The sequence below is a fragment of the Chrysoperla carnea genome, chromosome 5 (genome assembly GCF_905475395.1).
Source record: "Chrysoperla carnea chromosome 5, inChrCarn1.1, whole genome shotgun sequence".
Lineage (NCBI taxonomy): Eukaryota > Metazoa > Arthropoda > Insecta > Neuroptera > Chrysopidae > Chrysoperla > Chrysoperla carnea.
In genome coordinates, this window is record NC_058341.1 from 5642525 (window position 1) to 5660945 (window position 18421).

At 29.9% G+C, this 18421-nt stretch overlaps 1 protein-coding gene across 1 annotated transcript; it reads left to right on the plus strand.

The window, feature by feature from the left end:
• Positions 1-611: 611 nt before the first annotated feature.
• Positions 612-17671, plus strand: LOC123301572. The gene is made up of 6 exons (XM_044884383.1): positions 612-770; positions 12364-12517; positions 14382-14601; positions 14782-15665; positions 16440-16656; positions 16997-17671. The coding sequence occupies exons 2-6, from the start codon at positions 12426-12428 to the stop codon at positions 17225-17227; spliced, it is 1644 nt and encodes a 547-aa protein (XP_044740318.1). The 5' UTR covers positions 612-770; positions 12364-12425; the 3' UTR covers positions 17228-17671.
• The last annotated feature ends 750 nt before the right edge of the window (positions 17672-18421 follow it).

Consider the following 18421-nt stretch of genomic DNA (forward strand, 5'->3'; position numbering starts at 1 on the left):
TTCTGAGAGGTTGAAATATGATCAAATTTTATACGAGTATGAATTTACTAACACGAGCTACCAAAGGGGGGGTCAACTCGTATTAGATTAATACTATTTTAATTGGGCTGGGTTTCAATTATTTTAGATTGGGTTGAAATAACACATGTTAGACTTTTTAACAGAATGGTATTCGTATAAAATTTGATAATTTCAATTTATCATAACTTACGAACGAGAATTGAACGAGGGCTACGTCAAATGGTCTTGTCTTTAGGACACTTTCATCCATCACCCCCCGGCTTCTGTGGAGATTGGATTTTGAACTGTAACGTTAAAGTGTCACTCCAAAATAGATATTTCCCCTTAAATCTCAAAACGGAAAAAGTCGTTTATCAAGAATCATTCAAACATTAAACATCACTAAAATAAAAAACTAGTATGGTTTAAAACCATCCACAAACTATCTACAAACTTTCAACAAATGTCTGACAGATGCCATTGTCGATCAACAATCGTAAATTCTTGAACAGAAAAACATATTTTTAAAACTCTTTGTTTGACGAAAAAAAAAATTGTTTTGAATGAGAACAACGGGGATGTTGTATCTCTGAACAAACTCTTGGATCTGGAGTCAACAGTTTTTAGTTTTCAATTGATTACTGCGTTGTTGCGTTGTTCGATGCACATCGCAGTTTTAAAATTTAATATTTTTTTTTAAATTTGTTGTTTTTTTAGTTCTCAAGTTTAGTTTTATTTTTAAATTGTTTTCTCGTTTTTTGTTTTTTAAGGTGAGTTTTTCATAAAATTTTTAATTAGTTCAAAAAATTTGTTTGATTCAATGAACTTTTCATATTAATAAGAAAAACTATTTTTAAATTTTCTATTTTTAAACATATTTTGAGAACAAGGAATTATTGTTGTTTATTTGTTTGTTTGTTTTGAGGAAATCATATTTTTCATGGATATTTTCCAAAAAAAAAATCTTCAAATCAAATCAAATCTTTAATTCTGCCAACCCTTCACGAATTTGATTAAATTATAAAAATTCATTTAGGAAAAATATTTTAAGTTTTTATAACGATTAGAAATATTGATTAAAGAAAATTGAAAATTTCTTGGCTATACTATTCTTAACGAAGAAAAATTAAGCCAACTTGTATAAATTATAAATGTGAAAGTAAGGCTGTTTGTATGTTTGTTTGTTTGTTACACTTTCACGCAAAAACCACTGAATGGATTTGAATAAAACTTTACAATAATATAGCTCATACATCCGAACAACACATGAGTTATAATTTTATAAATATATATTTAAAAAAAAATTAAATTACTCTTTGACATTTCATAGCGCCATCTATGAACATCATTTTAAAGCTAAATTACAGATTTCTGTAAAAATAGTGAACGATATACAATTTATGGCCATCTGTTCTTCACTATTTTACATTTAAAAAAAGAAATTGAAAACTGTACATATATTTTACCGGTGTAAAACAATCCCTCCCAATGGGGCTAAGTGAAAGCAAGGTGGGATGAAGACTATAACGCGATGGTCTTTACTTTTAAGCCCAGCGAAGCGAGTGGATATCAAGCTAGTTTTACTATAATTTATCAATGAATACAATTCTTTACTTATAATCACAATGTGATTGATCTGACTCCTAAAGGTCATCTCTCTCCATCACAGTTTTTATTTATTTTAGAGAAAAATTATTTTTGATTAGAATTTTTTCTGTAAATTTATGTTATTAGTATTATTATATTTTTGAATGATTATAATTTAAATTAATGGTATGTTTACGCGGGTAATAAAGGGTTCAATTTGAATTGAAATATATAATTATTAATGCATTAAGATGAATAATGATGGAATCTTTCAATACTTTTATATTGAAAGTAAAAAACTTTTATAACAAAATATAAATTTATTGTAAACATTGTGCGTGTACAGAATGTCACCCATTTTGATGTGAATAATGTGAAAATGATTATGCGCAAGGTGATATCGAGACAAAATAAAAGTCTCGAATTAATAAAGATAGTCTTTATCAATAATATTAACAGAAATCACTCCGAAATACTACCTTTCGTATACGATTTTAGACGGCACCTCAGAAAGCACTAGCCCAATCGTTAAAGGGATCCAAATTTTGGTTCAAAAAATATGTAAGAAATTGAGGAAATCGCAAAAAAATTTTTGCTTTGGAATTTAGTAAAACCTTGTCTATAGGGTAAGTATGACCCCAAAAATTAAAAAATCGGGTTCATTTCACAATTGGCTGAATAGTTTTTGAAATAAGACCTAATTTCGTAAAAATTTTGTCGATATTTCATAAACTATGCATCCAATCATCAAATAAACGCAATCATCAAATAAATTTTCGAATTTTTTGGGTTCAAATTACCCTAGAAAATAATTTTTATCCAAATCGGACACAAAAAATTTTTCCCGATTTTTTCAAATTTTTTTAAGGGGTGTACCCCTTTGATAAAATCGAAAAAATAAAAAAAATTTTTTGGTTTCGGAATTCGATGAAACTTGCTATATAGGGTGATTTTGACCCATAAAATACAAAAATCGGGTTCATTTGACGATTGGGATGATATTTTTTGAGATAAGACCAAAAACCCTCAGGTTTTAGATGATATTTCAAAAACTATGCATCCAATCATCAAATAAACCCTATTTTCGAATTTTTTGGGTTCAAATTACCCCGGAAAATGATTTTTATCCAAATCGGAGACAAAAAATTTTTCTCCTTTGATAAAATCGAAAAAATCAAGAAAATTTGTTTGTTTCGGAATTCGATAAAACTTATTATATAGTATAATTTTGACCCACAAAATCCAAAAATCGGGTTCATTTAACGATAAGGTTAGTATTTTTTGAGTTATCGCTAAAAATCATGTACGAAAAGCTTTTATTTCGGAGCCATTCTGGAAGTATCTCGAAAAATGCTGATCAAATCAGCAAATGATTTAAATTTGTATATTTTTGGAACCTTAATAACTAACATAATTCAAAAACGTGAAAATCTACATGATCTTCCGATTAAACGACAAACTTCTGAAGTATTGACTGAAGAAGTTGCTCCGGAATATCCGGATAAAAAACAATACAGAGAAACAACAAATGAAAAACAAATAGTGTTACATATGATAATTAAAAAGAATTTGTGACTGCTGCTGAATTCGAACTAAGTAATCACTAAAATAACAAAACACATAGCCACAGTTTAACTCGCTCAGCTATCTGATATTCAAAGAATCCTCCCCAGTCAGTCGATTTTACTACGACTAGAAGTAAGTCAACTGCACTATTTGTAAAAGGAAGCAATGTTTTTTTCCATTTACGATGCGTGGTGAGTGGTGACACCCGATACAAAGACTAGTTTTACATAACATTGCATTGAATTTATGTATAAATAAAAATATATACTGCGATGATGCGCTGAGCTATAATGCGTTTACAAGCTCAGAGAGTGCTCATCAATGTTGAGTGTGCTGTCCGCGTGTGGTTTTTTTTTTCCACTGTTTACTAATACACAAAATAATAATTACCAATTATTATTATATTGTTGAAAAGACTGAATGCGTATCCGTGACGCGCCGGCGCCACGCACAAATAACATATGTAATAATACTACTAATATATAATACTAGCTTGATACCCGCCCGATTCACTAGATGTGCACAGTTTTCAATTTCGTTAAATGTATCATATTTCATTGAGTAAATCAGAAAAGTTGGCCATGAATGGTTTGACATTTACTATTTTAAATTTGTACAGAAATCTGTAATTTATGGTTCAAAATGATGATTATAGATGGAGCAGATCTTTAATCATCATTTCAAACCATAAATTAAAGTATTCTGTAAAAAATTTAAATTTTTCAGATTAAATTTTATTTTTTTTCAAATATATCTTTATAAATTATAGTTCATGTGTTATTTTGAAGTATGAGCTATATTGCTGTACAGTTTCATTAAAAACCATTCGCTAGTTTTAGTGTGAAAGGTTAACAAACAAACAAACAAACATCCTTACTTTCGCATTTATAATTATATAAAAAAAAAAATTAAACAATAATATACAGCAAATTATACGCCGACATTAAAATGATTGATCTCTTAAAGACAAAACACAAAAAAAGTTGATTGCGATCAAAATATAGTTGATTGGATTCAACTGCAGTTCAATCAGATATCATTGTTTATTAAATCTTATTTCGGTTAATAAATAATTATGTTTTTGTTTTACGTGACTTTATTTTTATATCTCAGCAGGTTTAATTAAAACCCTGCAAATGATTCCACATAGGCTTTCATTCTAATTTTACATGTTTATTCGAAAATAGAAAAAATTCTCTTCAAAAAATCATATATACATTAACGATTTTTGGTTTTATTCTAAAGAAAAACTTGTTGATTTTCCTAATAAAAAGCCGTAAAAAAGTTTATTTTGGGAAAATAAACACGCTTTCTTGCCATTTTTGGCAATATGATGTCACACCATGGTGGCTCATGTTTTAGGTCACGTGATTAAAAATTAAGACTTTTAATTTTAATATAATAAAACAATAATGTGCTTTTATAACTCAAAATCAGAATATTAAAGTATATTTCTACGTAAATTTTAATTTTTAACAAATTTCATAGGTAATTATTTATTTTTCACTACCAAAAGTACCCCATTGTTAATAACTTTGCAATTTTGTATGTTTTGAAAATCGCTTCCGATACATTTTTCTAGACATCATTCCGAATTCAACGAATTATCACACATAGTTTTACGATTATAAATCTATATTTCATCAATTTGAACTTGTTGGCTAAACCATTTACAGAAAGGTTAAATAGAACGCTAAGCGATCGTCATAGAAAGATTTTTCCAGGCTGAGAGTGTTGGCACTTAAATTATTTCTTAATTAAAAATTGAATTGAACCCAAAAAGTTAATGGTCAGTACATTTTAAGATTAATTAAAAGTAAAAATTCTAATTAAAATTACAAAAAACACTTTCAAACTTTTATTTTTAGTGTCCACTTCAAAATATAATTAATAAAAAAAAAAATCTATAAATAATTTTCTTCTTAAAAATTATACGTCTTTAGAAATATTTTCTTAATTAAAAATATTAATCAAACTTGCGTCTTCGATATTTTTAATCAGCTCTAATTTAAAATAAACGTTAATTAACTGTAAATCAGGGCCGTGTATAGGATTTTTTCATTTGCGATTTACATTAGATTGATTTTTCTTGCTGTAAATAATATCACTCTAACGATTTTGACCTGGATTTTGAGTTTGATTGTGTATTACTACTTCTAGGTGGTTCCAAAAATTATCCATATTAAAATCCCCTTTTCATCAAGCCTCTGTATTTCTTGAAGAAGCTTTTCGTTCTTTTAATTTTCTTTGAATATCAATTATAAAAGAATTTCATTAGATTTTTTTTTCAAAACAAAAAAAATCAAATGCGGGTACCATGTGACTTCCTTGTACGACTTACTAGTTTAGAAAAAAACATTTCTACTGAAATCGGAAAATCGAAGTCAACATTCCAACGAAAAATTGTAGGTAGTGTGTTTTTGATGAAAATAAATATGAACCTTTGAATTACAGTATTCTTTCATACTTAATCGATTTTGATATAATAAATCTCTAAAAACTGATTAATGAGAATTGAGGGTCGTTCTTGTTCTAACATTTTTTTTCGTCGTGATACTAATTATGTAATATGATCTTTTTTTTTCTTTTTATAACAAAGCCAGCCCTCCTCTAGGATCCAGTTAATGACTATTAAAATGAACATCAAACAAAATAGACACAAAAACCTTTGAAGTATATAGTTTTATTTTATTTTTTTTTCAAAAATTATTTTTGTTTTGTTCATAAAAGAATAAATACATAATCCAAAACTTATGATTAATATAATAAGAATTAATGAAGAAATGTTGTACACTTTAATTCAAAATAAATTACATTAACTTTTATTCGAGTACGTGCCTGACACCTGAGTTAAACTGTAAAATATATCAAAGTTGCAAATAATTCATCAGTTCGTTTTTGCTTCAACGTATCTACCTTCGTGTTCCATACATGTTCTTATACAAATTGTTCTTATACAAAATTCTTTAAATACACTCGTACATATCTCAGGAGTGATTTCTTGACTCGTTTTCCTTATCATCTTTTTCAATTTGGGGTCACCCGGTACATTCGATGTCAGGAGTGAATAGCTGAATGTTAATATTTTCAAAAGCAGAGATTTTTATAAAGAATAACTTTCGTAAACCTTATAATAAAAAAGTTTTCGATATGCAGCTAACTTAAGTAGACATTCTGTACATAGTTGCCTACGATATCAAGTTCAGTTTTCATTATTTCCACAGCTGCCTAAGATGCAAGTTTCAATCTCATTTTTCTCCACAGCATACTTTTTTACTACACTTTTCTTGCTTACGATACCAGCTTCGTTACAATACTAGATTACGAGCGAAACAAGCTCTGATGTTAAATATAAAAAGCTAAGCAATACCGATACTTGTTTGGTGTATAAGGGATCAGCAATCTCGGAAACGGCTCCATCGATTTTCATGAAAATTAGTATGCAGAGAGTTTTTGGGACGAAAAATCCATCTAGCTAGGTTTCTTTTTTAGAAAATGTCGTTTTATCAGTGTTTTCATGAAAAACTGAAACATTGATTGCTTAATATGACTCTTCCTGACATCTATTGGCGACGAAATAAAGTACTTTACTGGGACATTCAAATTGATATTTGTGTAGAGGTATTTTTGTGATAAAATTTGTGTCTTTTTAACTCAAAAAACACCCAATAAGCTCGGTCATCCAGGTACTGATCTTAAACCCATACTTTTTTAACCCAGTATAGGTTAATTTTTTCTGTTTTCGATAGTACTTTTTGAAAAACATTAACATTATTTTTAAAAAAGAATTGAACACATGGTAAATTCTCTGATGGTTGAATAATCATTTGGTATGGTTGTTAAATCATATTATTATTATTATTATTATATTTTTAAAATAAACAAAAGCCTATATCAGAGGAGAATAATGCCATTACAGGCCACATGTGTTTGTTTGTAGCAGGCTGCTATTGTATTGCAATGCAATGCGTATTGAGAAATGTTTATGTTTTTTTTTAAATAATATTTTGTTGTGCTATCAAAACATAAATATTGACTAAGTTTACTGTAGTTGCAGTTTAATAATTGACATTATAGTACATATAGACTAAGCATCGCCTAGCTTTCTGTACAGTGTGAGGCGTGCCAACATCTGAGGTATTTGCTTAGGTAGGCTAGGGATATTTATCAAAAGAATGTAGGGACACTTGTCAAAAAAACATACATTGAATGTCAAATTTTCATATCACAAAAAGTTTTACATAAAATATCGTGATATCACTGAACTTTTTCGATTTTTGACTTAAAAAAATACTTATCACGTCTCACTTTACATTTTTCTAACGATTCTACAATGGATTTGACCTAACCAATTACCTCAAATGTTGGCTCGCTTAAAATCGTTGGACACTCAGTCTATGTAGCTATAATGTCAATGAGTTTAATAGTATTAAAAAAAAGTTTGATAAAACAACGATTTCAATTCAACGAATTCAAAGCAAGCATATATTTGTTTATCTTATTAGAAATGATCAATTTGAATAAACGTGAGTTGTTTGATAAGTGGGCGGTATGCTTATCAAAAGTAGCTCGCAGAATCTTATTTAGACGTTACTTTATACCTACAGATGCAGCTTCGTCTGCAAATTATATAGATGTAATGATCTATCATCCTCTCAAAGAGAATTCTCGCTAAATAAAAGTCGGCCGAGTTCAATAATTCGTTATTTATAGCTGACAGAAGTGAGACAAGGGTCCAACATGAAAAAAATTTGATATGGAACACCTAATCTTTAATTTGAGGGACCTTTTTTGGTGCTTCAATCTACAGAACCATTTTTTTGTAACCACTTAAAGGAAGGGTTTCATTTTTTTAATTCCCCGATTCTCACTGCACCCCCCTCCCCCCACAACACCATCTTCATAATGTGTCGGGCAAGAGACCTGACCGAGTGGCAAACTCTAATTCTAGCAAAAAAATTTCCAAATATGGTATTTTTTGTAAATACAAATAAAAAAATATGTTGGAATTATTTATATGACAGTTTTATTATGATATCATCGTAAATAATAAAAAAAATATCAATTTAGTATTTTAAAGCACGAGATAAAATATAAGTCTCAACTGACTCTGAGTGTTATGTTACGTAAAAAATTGGGTATAAAAAATTTAATTAAATTGTGAAAAGTCTAGTTTTGATAACCTTTCAATTCAATTATAACCCAAAACATTTAAATAAAATAAACGTTAATAGATTTGTTAGAAGGGTACCTAAGCGGTTTCGAGTATACAAACAAATAGTGTGCCTTGTATTTTTACTCCCAGGGTTTCTTTAATATTACCAAAACGAAAGAAATGTATTGAAAGAAACTGACAATCTTTTGCGCATTCAAAATTACCGGAGTTCGATTTTCTTTTTGCTTAAGATTTCTGTTTAAAAAACGACAAAAATATAGGGAAATTTTGGCAACTCGTTTCATTAAAAGAAGAAAGAAACCCTTTTAATTTCGCCATGAACTTAAAATTGATAAATATTCGTTGAGAATGATATTCAAATCAGAAGATAACTGAATAAAAGTGCAGGAATTTTCATTAATTTTAAGATTTTCATTTAAAGCCGTCAAAATCACATTTTTCCCCAAACCTTTCCAAAATAATTAAGCCGATTTGTTAAATAAAACGTGCAATAAAACAGTCGGGTAAAAAATAATTTGTTCAATAACATATCACTTTCTGATTTGCAATAAATAATATAAAATTTCCAAGAAAATATCTGCAGATAAAATTTATTTAGATTATATTTCTGTGAAGGAGTATTTTGTTATTTACTATCAGTTGTGGAAATAAACTGGTAAGTTACAACCCACGCACGTACATGTAGCTAGCAGGGTGGTAGGGTGGTTTCGGGTTCCTGTCTGAAAAAAATCTGAAAAAGAGTCGAAATTTTCACGGTTTTTTGATATTTTTGACAACGTTCGGCGCTCGAGGTCACCAACATGCAAAAAATCGGAGCTGCCGGATTTGAAGAAAGCTCTGATCTATACACTTACGTTGATAAACTTTGAAAAAGAATTTATTTCGGAAACCATTTTTTGTTTCGGAAACTATTGGGTATGTAAAGACAATTCTAGTCTCATAATGTAGAAAATTTAATCAACCTTAAAAGCGTCCTGAAAAGGTAGTATCAAAAACTACTACAAATTGTGTTCGGGGTTCAAGGGCACAAACTTGGATTATTCAGAAACAAGTCTGCGGAAATCACTAAATCAGAACTATCGGACTTGACGCATACTCTGATGTATAAAGTTACCATGGATTAGTTTGTTTTTAAACTTTTCTAATTTAGTAAAAATAATATTCTAGCACTGACATTCTACTATACAGTGTATTTCTACAATTAACTCAGTCAATTGGTTGTCTTCATTTGTTTTAACATATTTTAGCAACATATTTTCCAATATTTAAACAGTTTTTTTCTTTTAATCATATTTCGTATAATAAATAATATTAAATTAAAATAATTGATGTAAATTGTAAACAAAAAATATAGAGAAATAAAAGTTCAAAATATAATAAAATAAAATTTATAGCCAGTCAAAGGTCATTCACTCTGTACTGTAGAGTACTGTATATAAGTTTAAAGAGTCCTATCTATGTAAATGTACTTACTTATTTAATAATACAGTAGAACCTCGATAACTTAAACCTCGGTAACATAAAAACCTCTGTTACTTCAAAAAATACTATGTTCCCTTCCCATCAGAGCCCAAAACCTCTATAACTTAAAATACGCAACCTCTATAACTTAAATAAATAATCTCTGTATAGGCCCTCAGTAACTACATAGAAACATGTACATACCTAGTCTATATTAACTAGGGTACATAGAAACATGTACATACCTCTATATTAACCTTTACCTAACATAGACCCTTGATAACTTAAAACCTCTATAACTTAAAATATTTTGTGTTTCCCTTGGACTTTAACTTATCGAGGTTCTACTGTACTTATTACTTACATTTTACAAACAATTATTATTATTTGATTTGATCTAATCATTAATTATTATTTTAAATTATATAAAAGTCTTAACTTAAGTCTGCAGTCGGAGTCAGTTTGTTTTATAGTTCAAGTCATCAAGCCAAGTCGAGAATGCAATAATGATGCGATGTATAGTGTATTATAATATTCGCTTCGTGCATGAGTTTTATTTCAGGGAGTTACCATAGTAACATGACACAATACTTTATTAATATAATTATAGGGATGAACATATAAGTTTATGGTTTGTATATATGTTTTACATTGAAAATTTATTACTATTTTCTAACAATTTCTTCTCTCTTATTTTCATAATTTTTAATGCAACAGGTTTAATTAATTTTCATTATACCCTGTTTTATCAAAGTATAAGAAATTTAGTTTATAACGCTTAGAATACAAAATACTTAATAGAACACTATTTGTATACACGTATCCGAACTCACCATTTTGGTAGTTTGAACTACTCCTCCAGATGGTTTAAGGGTTAAATATGTATAACTACTAGATATGCGTTGGTTTTTTATATTCACCGATAGATGACTCTATGCGCATAACATGTATTTTATGCCTGTAGAGCCATCTATCGGTGAATATAGCAAATCAATGCATATCTAATCCTTATAATTGTGTAACGCCTAAACCCTCTGGAGGAGGTCGTATATACAAATGATGTTCTAAGGTGTTCATAAAATCACCTAATTAGACCATTTCCGGTAGTCCTTTTGTTTGTCTGCCATCACAATAACTCAAAAACAAAAAAAGATATCAAACTGAAATTTTTATAATGTCCTCAGGACGTAAAAAGTAAGGTTGAATTCCTAAACAGGTCAAGGTTTTCCATATAGGTCAAGGTCTTGAGTCCGTGAGACCCATCTTGTAAATCATCAGAGCGCTGCAGTCAATTCAGTTACGCTCTCTGCCTAAACAATGCTCCTTGCCAATATTTAATATTTATGTATGCATGTCTTTATTAATAACAGATGAAATACTCATAATTCAATTACAACTCAATTTAATTTACATATAGATATGGATAGGGTGGCCTCTTCTCAGCCAGAAGAAAAAATCAAATATCAATATTTGATTTGAAATCATGATTTCGATCTAAGCGCTATTAATAAGAGTTGGAATTAGTTCAATTTTAATTTTTTTGGTTCTAATAACCCTAAATAATCCTCAAACTGAATCCTGAAGCATTGACTGAAGAAATGACTCCGGGATATGACCTTGCGTATACTATTTTAGTTGATATCTCAAAAAATACTCGTCCAATCGTCATAAAAACCCGATTTTTGTGTTTATTGGGTCAAAATTACTCTAAAAAATGATATTTGATCTTAATAAAAGACAAAAAAAAATTTCCCGATTTTTTGCAATTTTTTTAAGGGGTACCCCTTTGAAAAAATCGAGAAAATCGGAAAAAAATATTTGTTTCGGAATTCGATAAAACTTGATTTATAAGGTAATTTTGACCCAAAAAATACGAAAATCGCGTTCAAATAACGATTGGTTGGATAATTTTTGAGTTGTGGACTAAAATCCAGTACGAAAGCTTTAAATTCGGAGCGAATTTGCAGATAACTCGAAAAATACTCAACTAATCAATAAACCAACCATATTGTTATGTCTTATGATTTCTAATTATTCTAAGTAATACAAAGATACGAAAATCTGGTTCATTTCTTGATTTATCGACAAGTTTCTGAAACATCGACTGAAGAAATGACTCCCGATATGACCCTACGTTCACAATTTTAGTCGATATCTCAAAAAATACTCATCCAATCGTAATAATAACCCGATTTTTGTGTTTATTGGGTCAAAATTACCCTAGAAAATGATTTTTATCTAAATAGGAGACAAAAAAAATTTCCCGATTTTTTGCAATTTTTTTAAGGGGTACCCCTTTGATAAAATCGAGAAAAAAATATTTTTTTCAGAATTCGATAAAACATGATTTATAAGGTAATTTTGATCCAAAAAATACAAAAATCGCATTCATATAACGATTGGAAGAATAGTTTTTGAGTTGTTGCGTAAAATCTAGTACGAAAAGCTGTCGATTCGGAAGCGAGTCTGGAAATATTCTCGAAAAATATTCAACTAATCAGCAGGGAGAGCCACCTGCTCAAATTAATCTATCCTAATATATGAGTTAATAATTTTTAATATCTTTATTTCAGATTAATTTCGAACATTACTGACGCCATCAAAGCAGAACAACACAACTAGCGCTATTTTCATAATGGTAGTGGTGAAATTCATAAGTTATTATGTATTATTTATTGTATTAATAACGCAAAACCTACCGAAAGCAACATGTAGTCGACCAGTGACGTAAGTAACCTTTACACCTTTCAGCCAAAGAGAATTTTTCTTCCTAAAAAAAAATTGCATCTCGCCTTCCTAAAATAAAAGCTAAAAACGAAAATGAAGAAAGAACAAAGCTAAAAATACCTAGAGAGAAAAAAATGATTAGAAATGCATGCTTAGAATAAAAAAAATCACTAACCTTTCGGTCCGTTTTTCATTACCTTCGCGCTTCACATCCGAAACGCTGAAAAAAAAAAGAAAATTTCAATAAAGACGATAATAAAATATATAGCTCTAGGTCAATGATCGCAATAGTGACAATAAAAATCAAATTCGAAGGAGGAGGGATCAAAATTTCTTTAAATATACGAATAACAACAAAGTTTTTCAAGCAAAGTGAAATGACGTTAAAATCGAAAAAAAATTGATCACTAAGTTGACATACTGATAGGCAACCTTTATAACACACATGTTATAGAAGTTGCCTATCACTATGTTGACATAGTTATAGGCAACCTTTATAACACAAGTGTTATAGAAGTTGCCTATACATATAAAAACCCTAATGCTGATTGTTGTCACATATCATACTTTTTCTTTTATATATATAGGCAACTTCTATAGCACGTGTGTTATAAAGGTTGCCTATAACTATGTTGACATAGTTATAGGCAACCTTTATAACACACGTATTACAGAAGTTGCCTACATAAAAAAGTATGATATGTGACAACAATCAGCATTCGAATATGGAAAATCTCATTATTGAAAATAAAAATAAGAGCAATTTTCATATTTTTACGCGATAGTAAGAAAATGATTATGAATTTTCCAATTTTGAAAAACTTATAATGATGTATAGATTTTGTTAGAACCGTAACATATTTATCTTACATGGTTTATTAAATTCTTACCTGAGTGTAATGCAACCATAGCAGTCGTCAATTCCAGATCGGAGGCTTGTACCAACACTTCACACAATTTTCACTTCAAACACTTCACACAATTTTCACTTCAAACACATCACAAACTTTCAAAAAATTTAACAAAGTTTTCACATAACTTTAAAAATAATAACTTTTTCACGATTGTTAAGCTTGTACTTAAACCACAGTATCCAAAATTCTTAAATTTGCCGCTAGATGGCATTTACACTTATAACTTAAGTATCCAATATGTTGGTTAAACGTACTGAGAACGTATTGTTATAAATAAGATATTTTTAATAATTAATATGACATTTTCCTAATGAAAATTTGAAAATTTTCATATAAAATACTTTTTTTTCACTTTTCCTTACTTTCACGAATAAGAATTTACCCGAGAATTATGTTAGACAAACAATGATAATTACATTTACAAAAAATTACACAAAATTACTGTAATCGATTGTCAAATTTATTAAAATATTTTATAAATAAAGTTTATTAATCACTTTTTTAACTTTAAAGTCATTTAATTAAAGTTATTTAATTAAAAACACATAAATTTTATTCAAACAACCAAACTCAACCGTTTTTAACAAGTTAGCGTCCTTTTTGAGAAAAACAAGTAAACAACTTCTGCGCAAGTCTCGTACGATTCTCTTTTTTTTACCAATTTTGAATTTTATATTTTTAATAATTTTACTTTAATAAACATAATGTTGAAACTGACTATTGTAAAATACACTTTTAATAAATAATTTTAATATTATTAATAATAATCCCGATGTTAAAATATTTTAATTAAATAATTAAAACTGACAATATTAAGACACTACATCACGCCATTCTTCTTAACGTTAAGTAATAACTCTTACCTTACTGCGCATGTGTTATGAAAGAATTATATTTTTGGCGTTAATTTTGAATTTTCACAAGCAAAAAATTATTTTATTTCATTTCAGAAATGAAGATATTAAAGATGTACTTTTAAGTGTAATTCATATGTTACACGGTACTCAAGATAAACTAGAACGACATGAAATGCGTGAAAAACAATTAGGTGAAATTGTAAAACGAGCATTAGGTGGTTTAGAAAAACGGCACCGGGGCTTGGAACCGATTAAAGGATTATTGGAACGATTGGATGAACGTTTAGCTGGCGTTGAAACTGTTTTGATGCAGGTATTACTTTAATAAATTATTGATTTGGATGTAATAACGTTTTAAGGGCTTCTTCATCAAGATACGGCTAAAACAAATATTTCGCTAAGTTTCCCAAAAAATTGATACGAACTATGCACATTTTTCTGAAGTTTTGAAATTTGAAAGATACAAATGATCTTATTTTTATTTTCTATCTAGAATGAAGAACGTCAACGACTACAAAATTTGGTGACGAATAGTACTGTCGAAAATTTAGTCCAATCAATTGAAACGTTAAATGAAAAATTGTCATCAATTGAAGAAGGTACGACCGCCAAAACCGGTGATGGTGGAGCAAACTTAAACGAAATTAAAGAACTAAAAACATTAGCTAGTGAGCTAACCAAAAAAATTGACAAGCAACAGAATGAAATTCAAAGAATTGGAAAAACAACGGATACTTTAGTAACATTTTTAACGGAACGTAGTGGAAAAGTAACCGCCGATTTAAATAAATATGGAGAGAAATTACTTGATATTCATAGTAAACTCAATTCGGCAATTCCATCCGCAGAATTAACATCAATCTCGTATAAAGAACCCGTGGAAGGTGATTCGTTAAATAACAGTTTAATCGCAACAAGTTTAGAATCACAACGACAACTACTAGAAACAATTTCGTACGATGTTCGATTGAATACACTTAGCATCGAAAAGTTAGCGACATTAAAAGATGTTACAAGTTTAACAAATGATACGTTACATGTTTTACAAAATGTTAAATTTGATTTACATGAAACCAGTTCACGGCAATTCGATGAAATCAAAGGTCAAATCACAGATTTGGACACAAATTTAAATACGAGTTTCTTGACACTAAATGATATTTCGACAAATGTTTACGATGGTATTGGTAAAAGTTACGAACAATTACGGAATGAGATACAAGCGTTATCGAAAATTGAGAAAGTTATGATACAGACAGCGGATAATGCTTTGGATATTAAGAAACGTTTGGAATATGGAGTTCATCAAATTTTATTGGAAGTTGGGGATTTGGTTAAAGTTCAAGGGAATAATTTGAATGGAACTGTTAATAAACGGTATGTATATTTTCAGTCACTATGAAAATGTCCTTTCGAAGACGGATTATTTGTTTATAACCTTCATCCGTTAAACAGGGTGTATCACTCTAATATATTATGGTCACTCTAATATACAATAGTTACTCAATTTTGATGGGGGATATCATGTCCTGATATCAGATTGGACCTAGTTCTCCGGGTTGCTTTAATAGGTTAGGTTAGAGTGGCTGTCCTGGGGTGCGGCACACTTAGACCATTGGGTCCGTTGTGATACCGTAAATGGTTTCGCCCAACCCCGGCCACTACTCCATGAACCATTTGGAGCTGTTTAAGAACAGCAGGAGGGCTTTGACGTCGACTGACTTTAGGTCGGAGAGGTCGTCAAAGAGAGGCTGGCTCAAGTAATTCCATCTCCTCATGACTAGAGTTGGGCAGTGACAGAGAAGATGAGACCTCGTCACCTCCTCCTCGTCACCACTGTGACAGCTCCTGCAGTAGTCGTGATACACTGCCAGGCCGAACAGAGGCCCTTGGAAGTGATATGAGAGCTTCGGAACGCCTGCGATTGTACTCAGACCATATCTGTCTTGTAGTACCACAAACCTCCATCAATCTAGATCCTAAAAAGTAAGAGATTGAATACCAGTTTAAATTAGAAAGTTCCTTTTAAATCCAGGTAAATTTTCCTTGAGACTAGAATTTCAAAATAAAATTATTTTGAAAAGGGGCACAGCCCCCGGTTGCCGTATTATATTTTCGACCTTGAGTGTATATCTTTTTTTTTCATTCCAGTTTTGATGATATTGAATTAACAATATTAGACAATCAAAGTGGAGCTTTAGCGAATTTAACAACCAAATTTGAAACAGAAATGTCACAAGTATGGAGACAAATTGGTATTATGTATCAACAAGTGACAGCAAGTAACACAGCTTTGGATCGTTTACAAGCGCAAACTGAAACTTACGTCAATGGATCCTTAACGACTATGGATAGTATGGAAGGAAAAGTAAGTGTTTTTTTTATAAACCAGCATTCTTTGGTTTTAATTTTCATCCGCAAGTAAAATATACAAAATTTAAAAAACCTCCGACACATTTTTCGGATACGGAACCCTTAAACTCGCACTTGAAATATATCTAGAAGATCACTCTCCATTAAATTACCTTTTTCCTTAGAGTCTTCTCCAAACTGAACCGATTTTGAGCATCATCGCCAATTTTTTAGTTGTTCCGAGTACGGAACCCTAAACTCGGACTTGCAGCATAGTTAAGAACACTCTCCATTAAATTACCTTTCAAACTAAACAAAAAAAGCCTATATTTTTAATGATTTTTCTTTTTTTTAAGGTTGGAAAAATTAACACACGTATGGCTGAAGTTGATGAAAATTTAAATTTCCTATTAGGACGTTTATCATTGGTAACGCACGATTTTAATCAAATAAAAATTGGATTGGGTGATGCATTGGATAATATACGGGGTAGTTTTATAACTGTACAAAATAAAGTGAAGGATGTTGGACCTGGACCACATAAAATACCTGATGCTGAAAATGAAGTTGAATCAAATCTGCCATAAAATATAAGAACACCAAATTAAAATCAAAACAAAAAAGATTGCTTTATTTAGTTTTATTTTAATTAATTGACACCATATTTTATTTTTCATGTGGTCTAAAAGCCCACATTAGTAAACCTTCCTTGAAAACGTCTTTGAGCTCTGAAAGTGAGATCAAAGTAGAAAAAAATAAACCTTTTCCGATTTAAATGTTTTTAGGAATAAATTATATCTTTAAAAATTAATAATATTGCCCGTGTTTTCGTTTTAAAATTGATTGAGGGAGCTACGAGATATTCTGTAGATATGCATGCTTTAACTATGAACCATGATAACTTCCTTTGAAGTGTGAATCTTCCGTTATAGGTTTTAAATCAAAGATTTTTATAGGCGTTGTCTCTTTTGTTCTCCAGCCTGAATCTCTCGGGTAATGCAGGTTTAATCGCTGGTACTTTGTACTCAAAAGAAAAAAATACACTTTTTGATTTTTTTGTAAATAATTCCGAAAAATATTTCTACGTAGAAGACTTTACGATTAAGTGCTACTGCAGGTAAAATCCTGTGCTTGTTTGAGCACTTTTGTGTTGTCATGGAAGGATTACTATATACCTCCGACGGGCTTTTTTTACTAATTATTAATTCATTCATTCATCGACTGCCATGGCTTAGTCAGTGGTGGTTCTAAAGGTTGGTGCGAGTAGTACTCCCTACTTGAGGCGCTTTCTCAAGTAGGCTCTGGAAACATTATGGAGTTCTTGTCAAATTTTTTTGATTATTTCATTAAAAATTAAGTTTCCGCAAGAAGCTAAAGAGCAGAATTGTGAATGAGTCTTTGTGTTTTGTGAGACGAAGCGCTATAATAACAACTCGCATTAGGACCGCTTCTGGGCTTAGTACCTTACATAAAATTACATTTTTCGTCATTTGAGTGTTAACAAATAATACTTATTTTTATGTATTTTTAATTTTATAGGAATTAACTTTTATATTAAATATATTATTATTATATTTTTTGTGTATTTATTTTGTTAATTATTTTTTAGAAATCCTCTTTTTCTTAGAAATCCTCTTTCTAGCTCAGCACGATTAATTAGGTGAATCCAGCTTTTTGAGTTGAGTTAACATGGAGTGGGATGTCAAATGTGTTAATGTGGATTAATTTCATATCAAAATCATTTTGCTCATAAAATTCTTTTTATTTACTTGCTTAAAAAC

What these genes read in the sequence shown, in the direction of transcription:
- LOC123301572 (XM_044884383.1), top strand. Translation starts at nt 12,426, where the DNA reads ATGGTAGTGGTGAAATTCATAAGTTATTATGTATTATTTATTGTATTA. An exon ending in TTGAAACTGTTTTGATGCAG is followed by an intron (nt 14,602 to 14,781) that starts GTATTACTTTAA and finishes TTTTCTATCTAG; the next exon opens with AATGAAGAACGTCAACGACT. An exon ending in AATGGAACTGTTAATAAACG is followed by an intron (nt 15,666 to 16,439) that starts GTATGTATATTT and finishes TTTTCATTCCAG; the next exon opens with TTTTGATGATATTGAATTAA.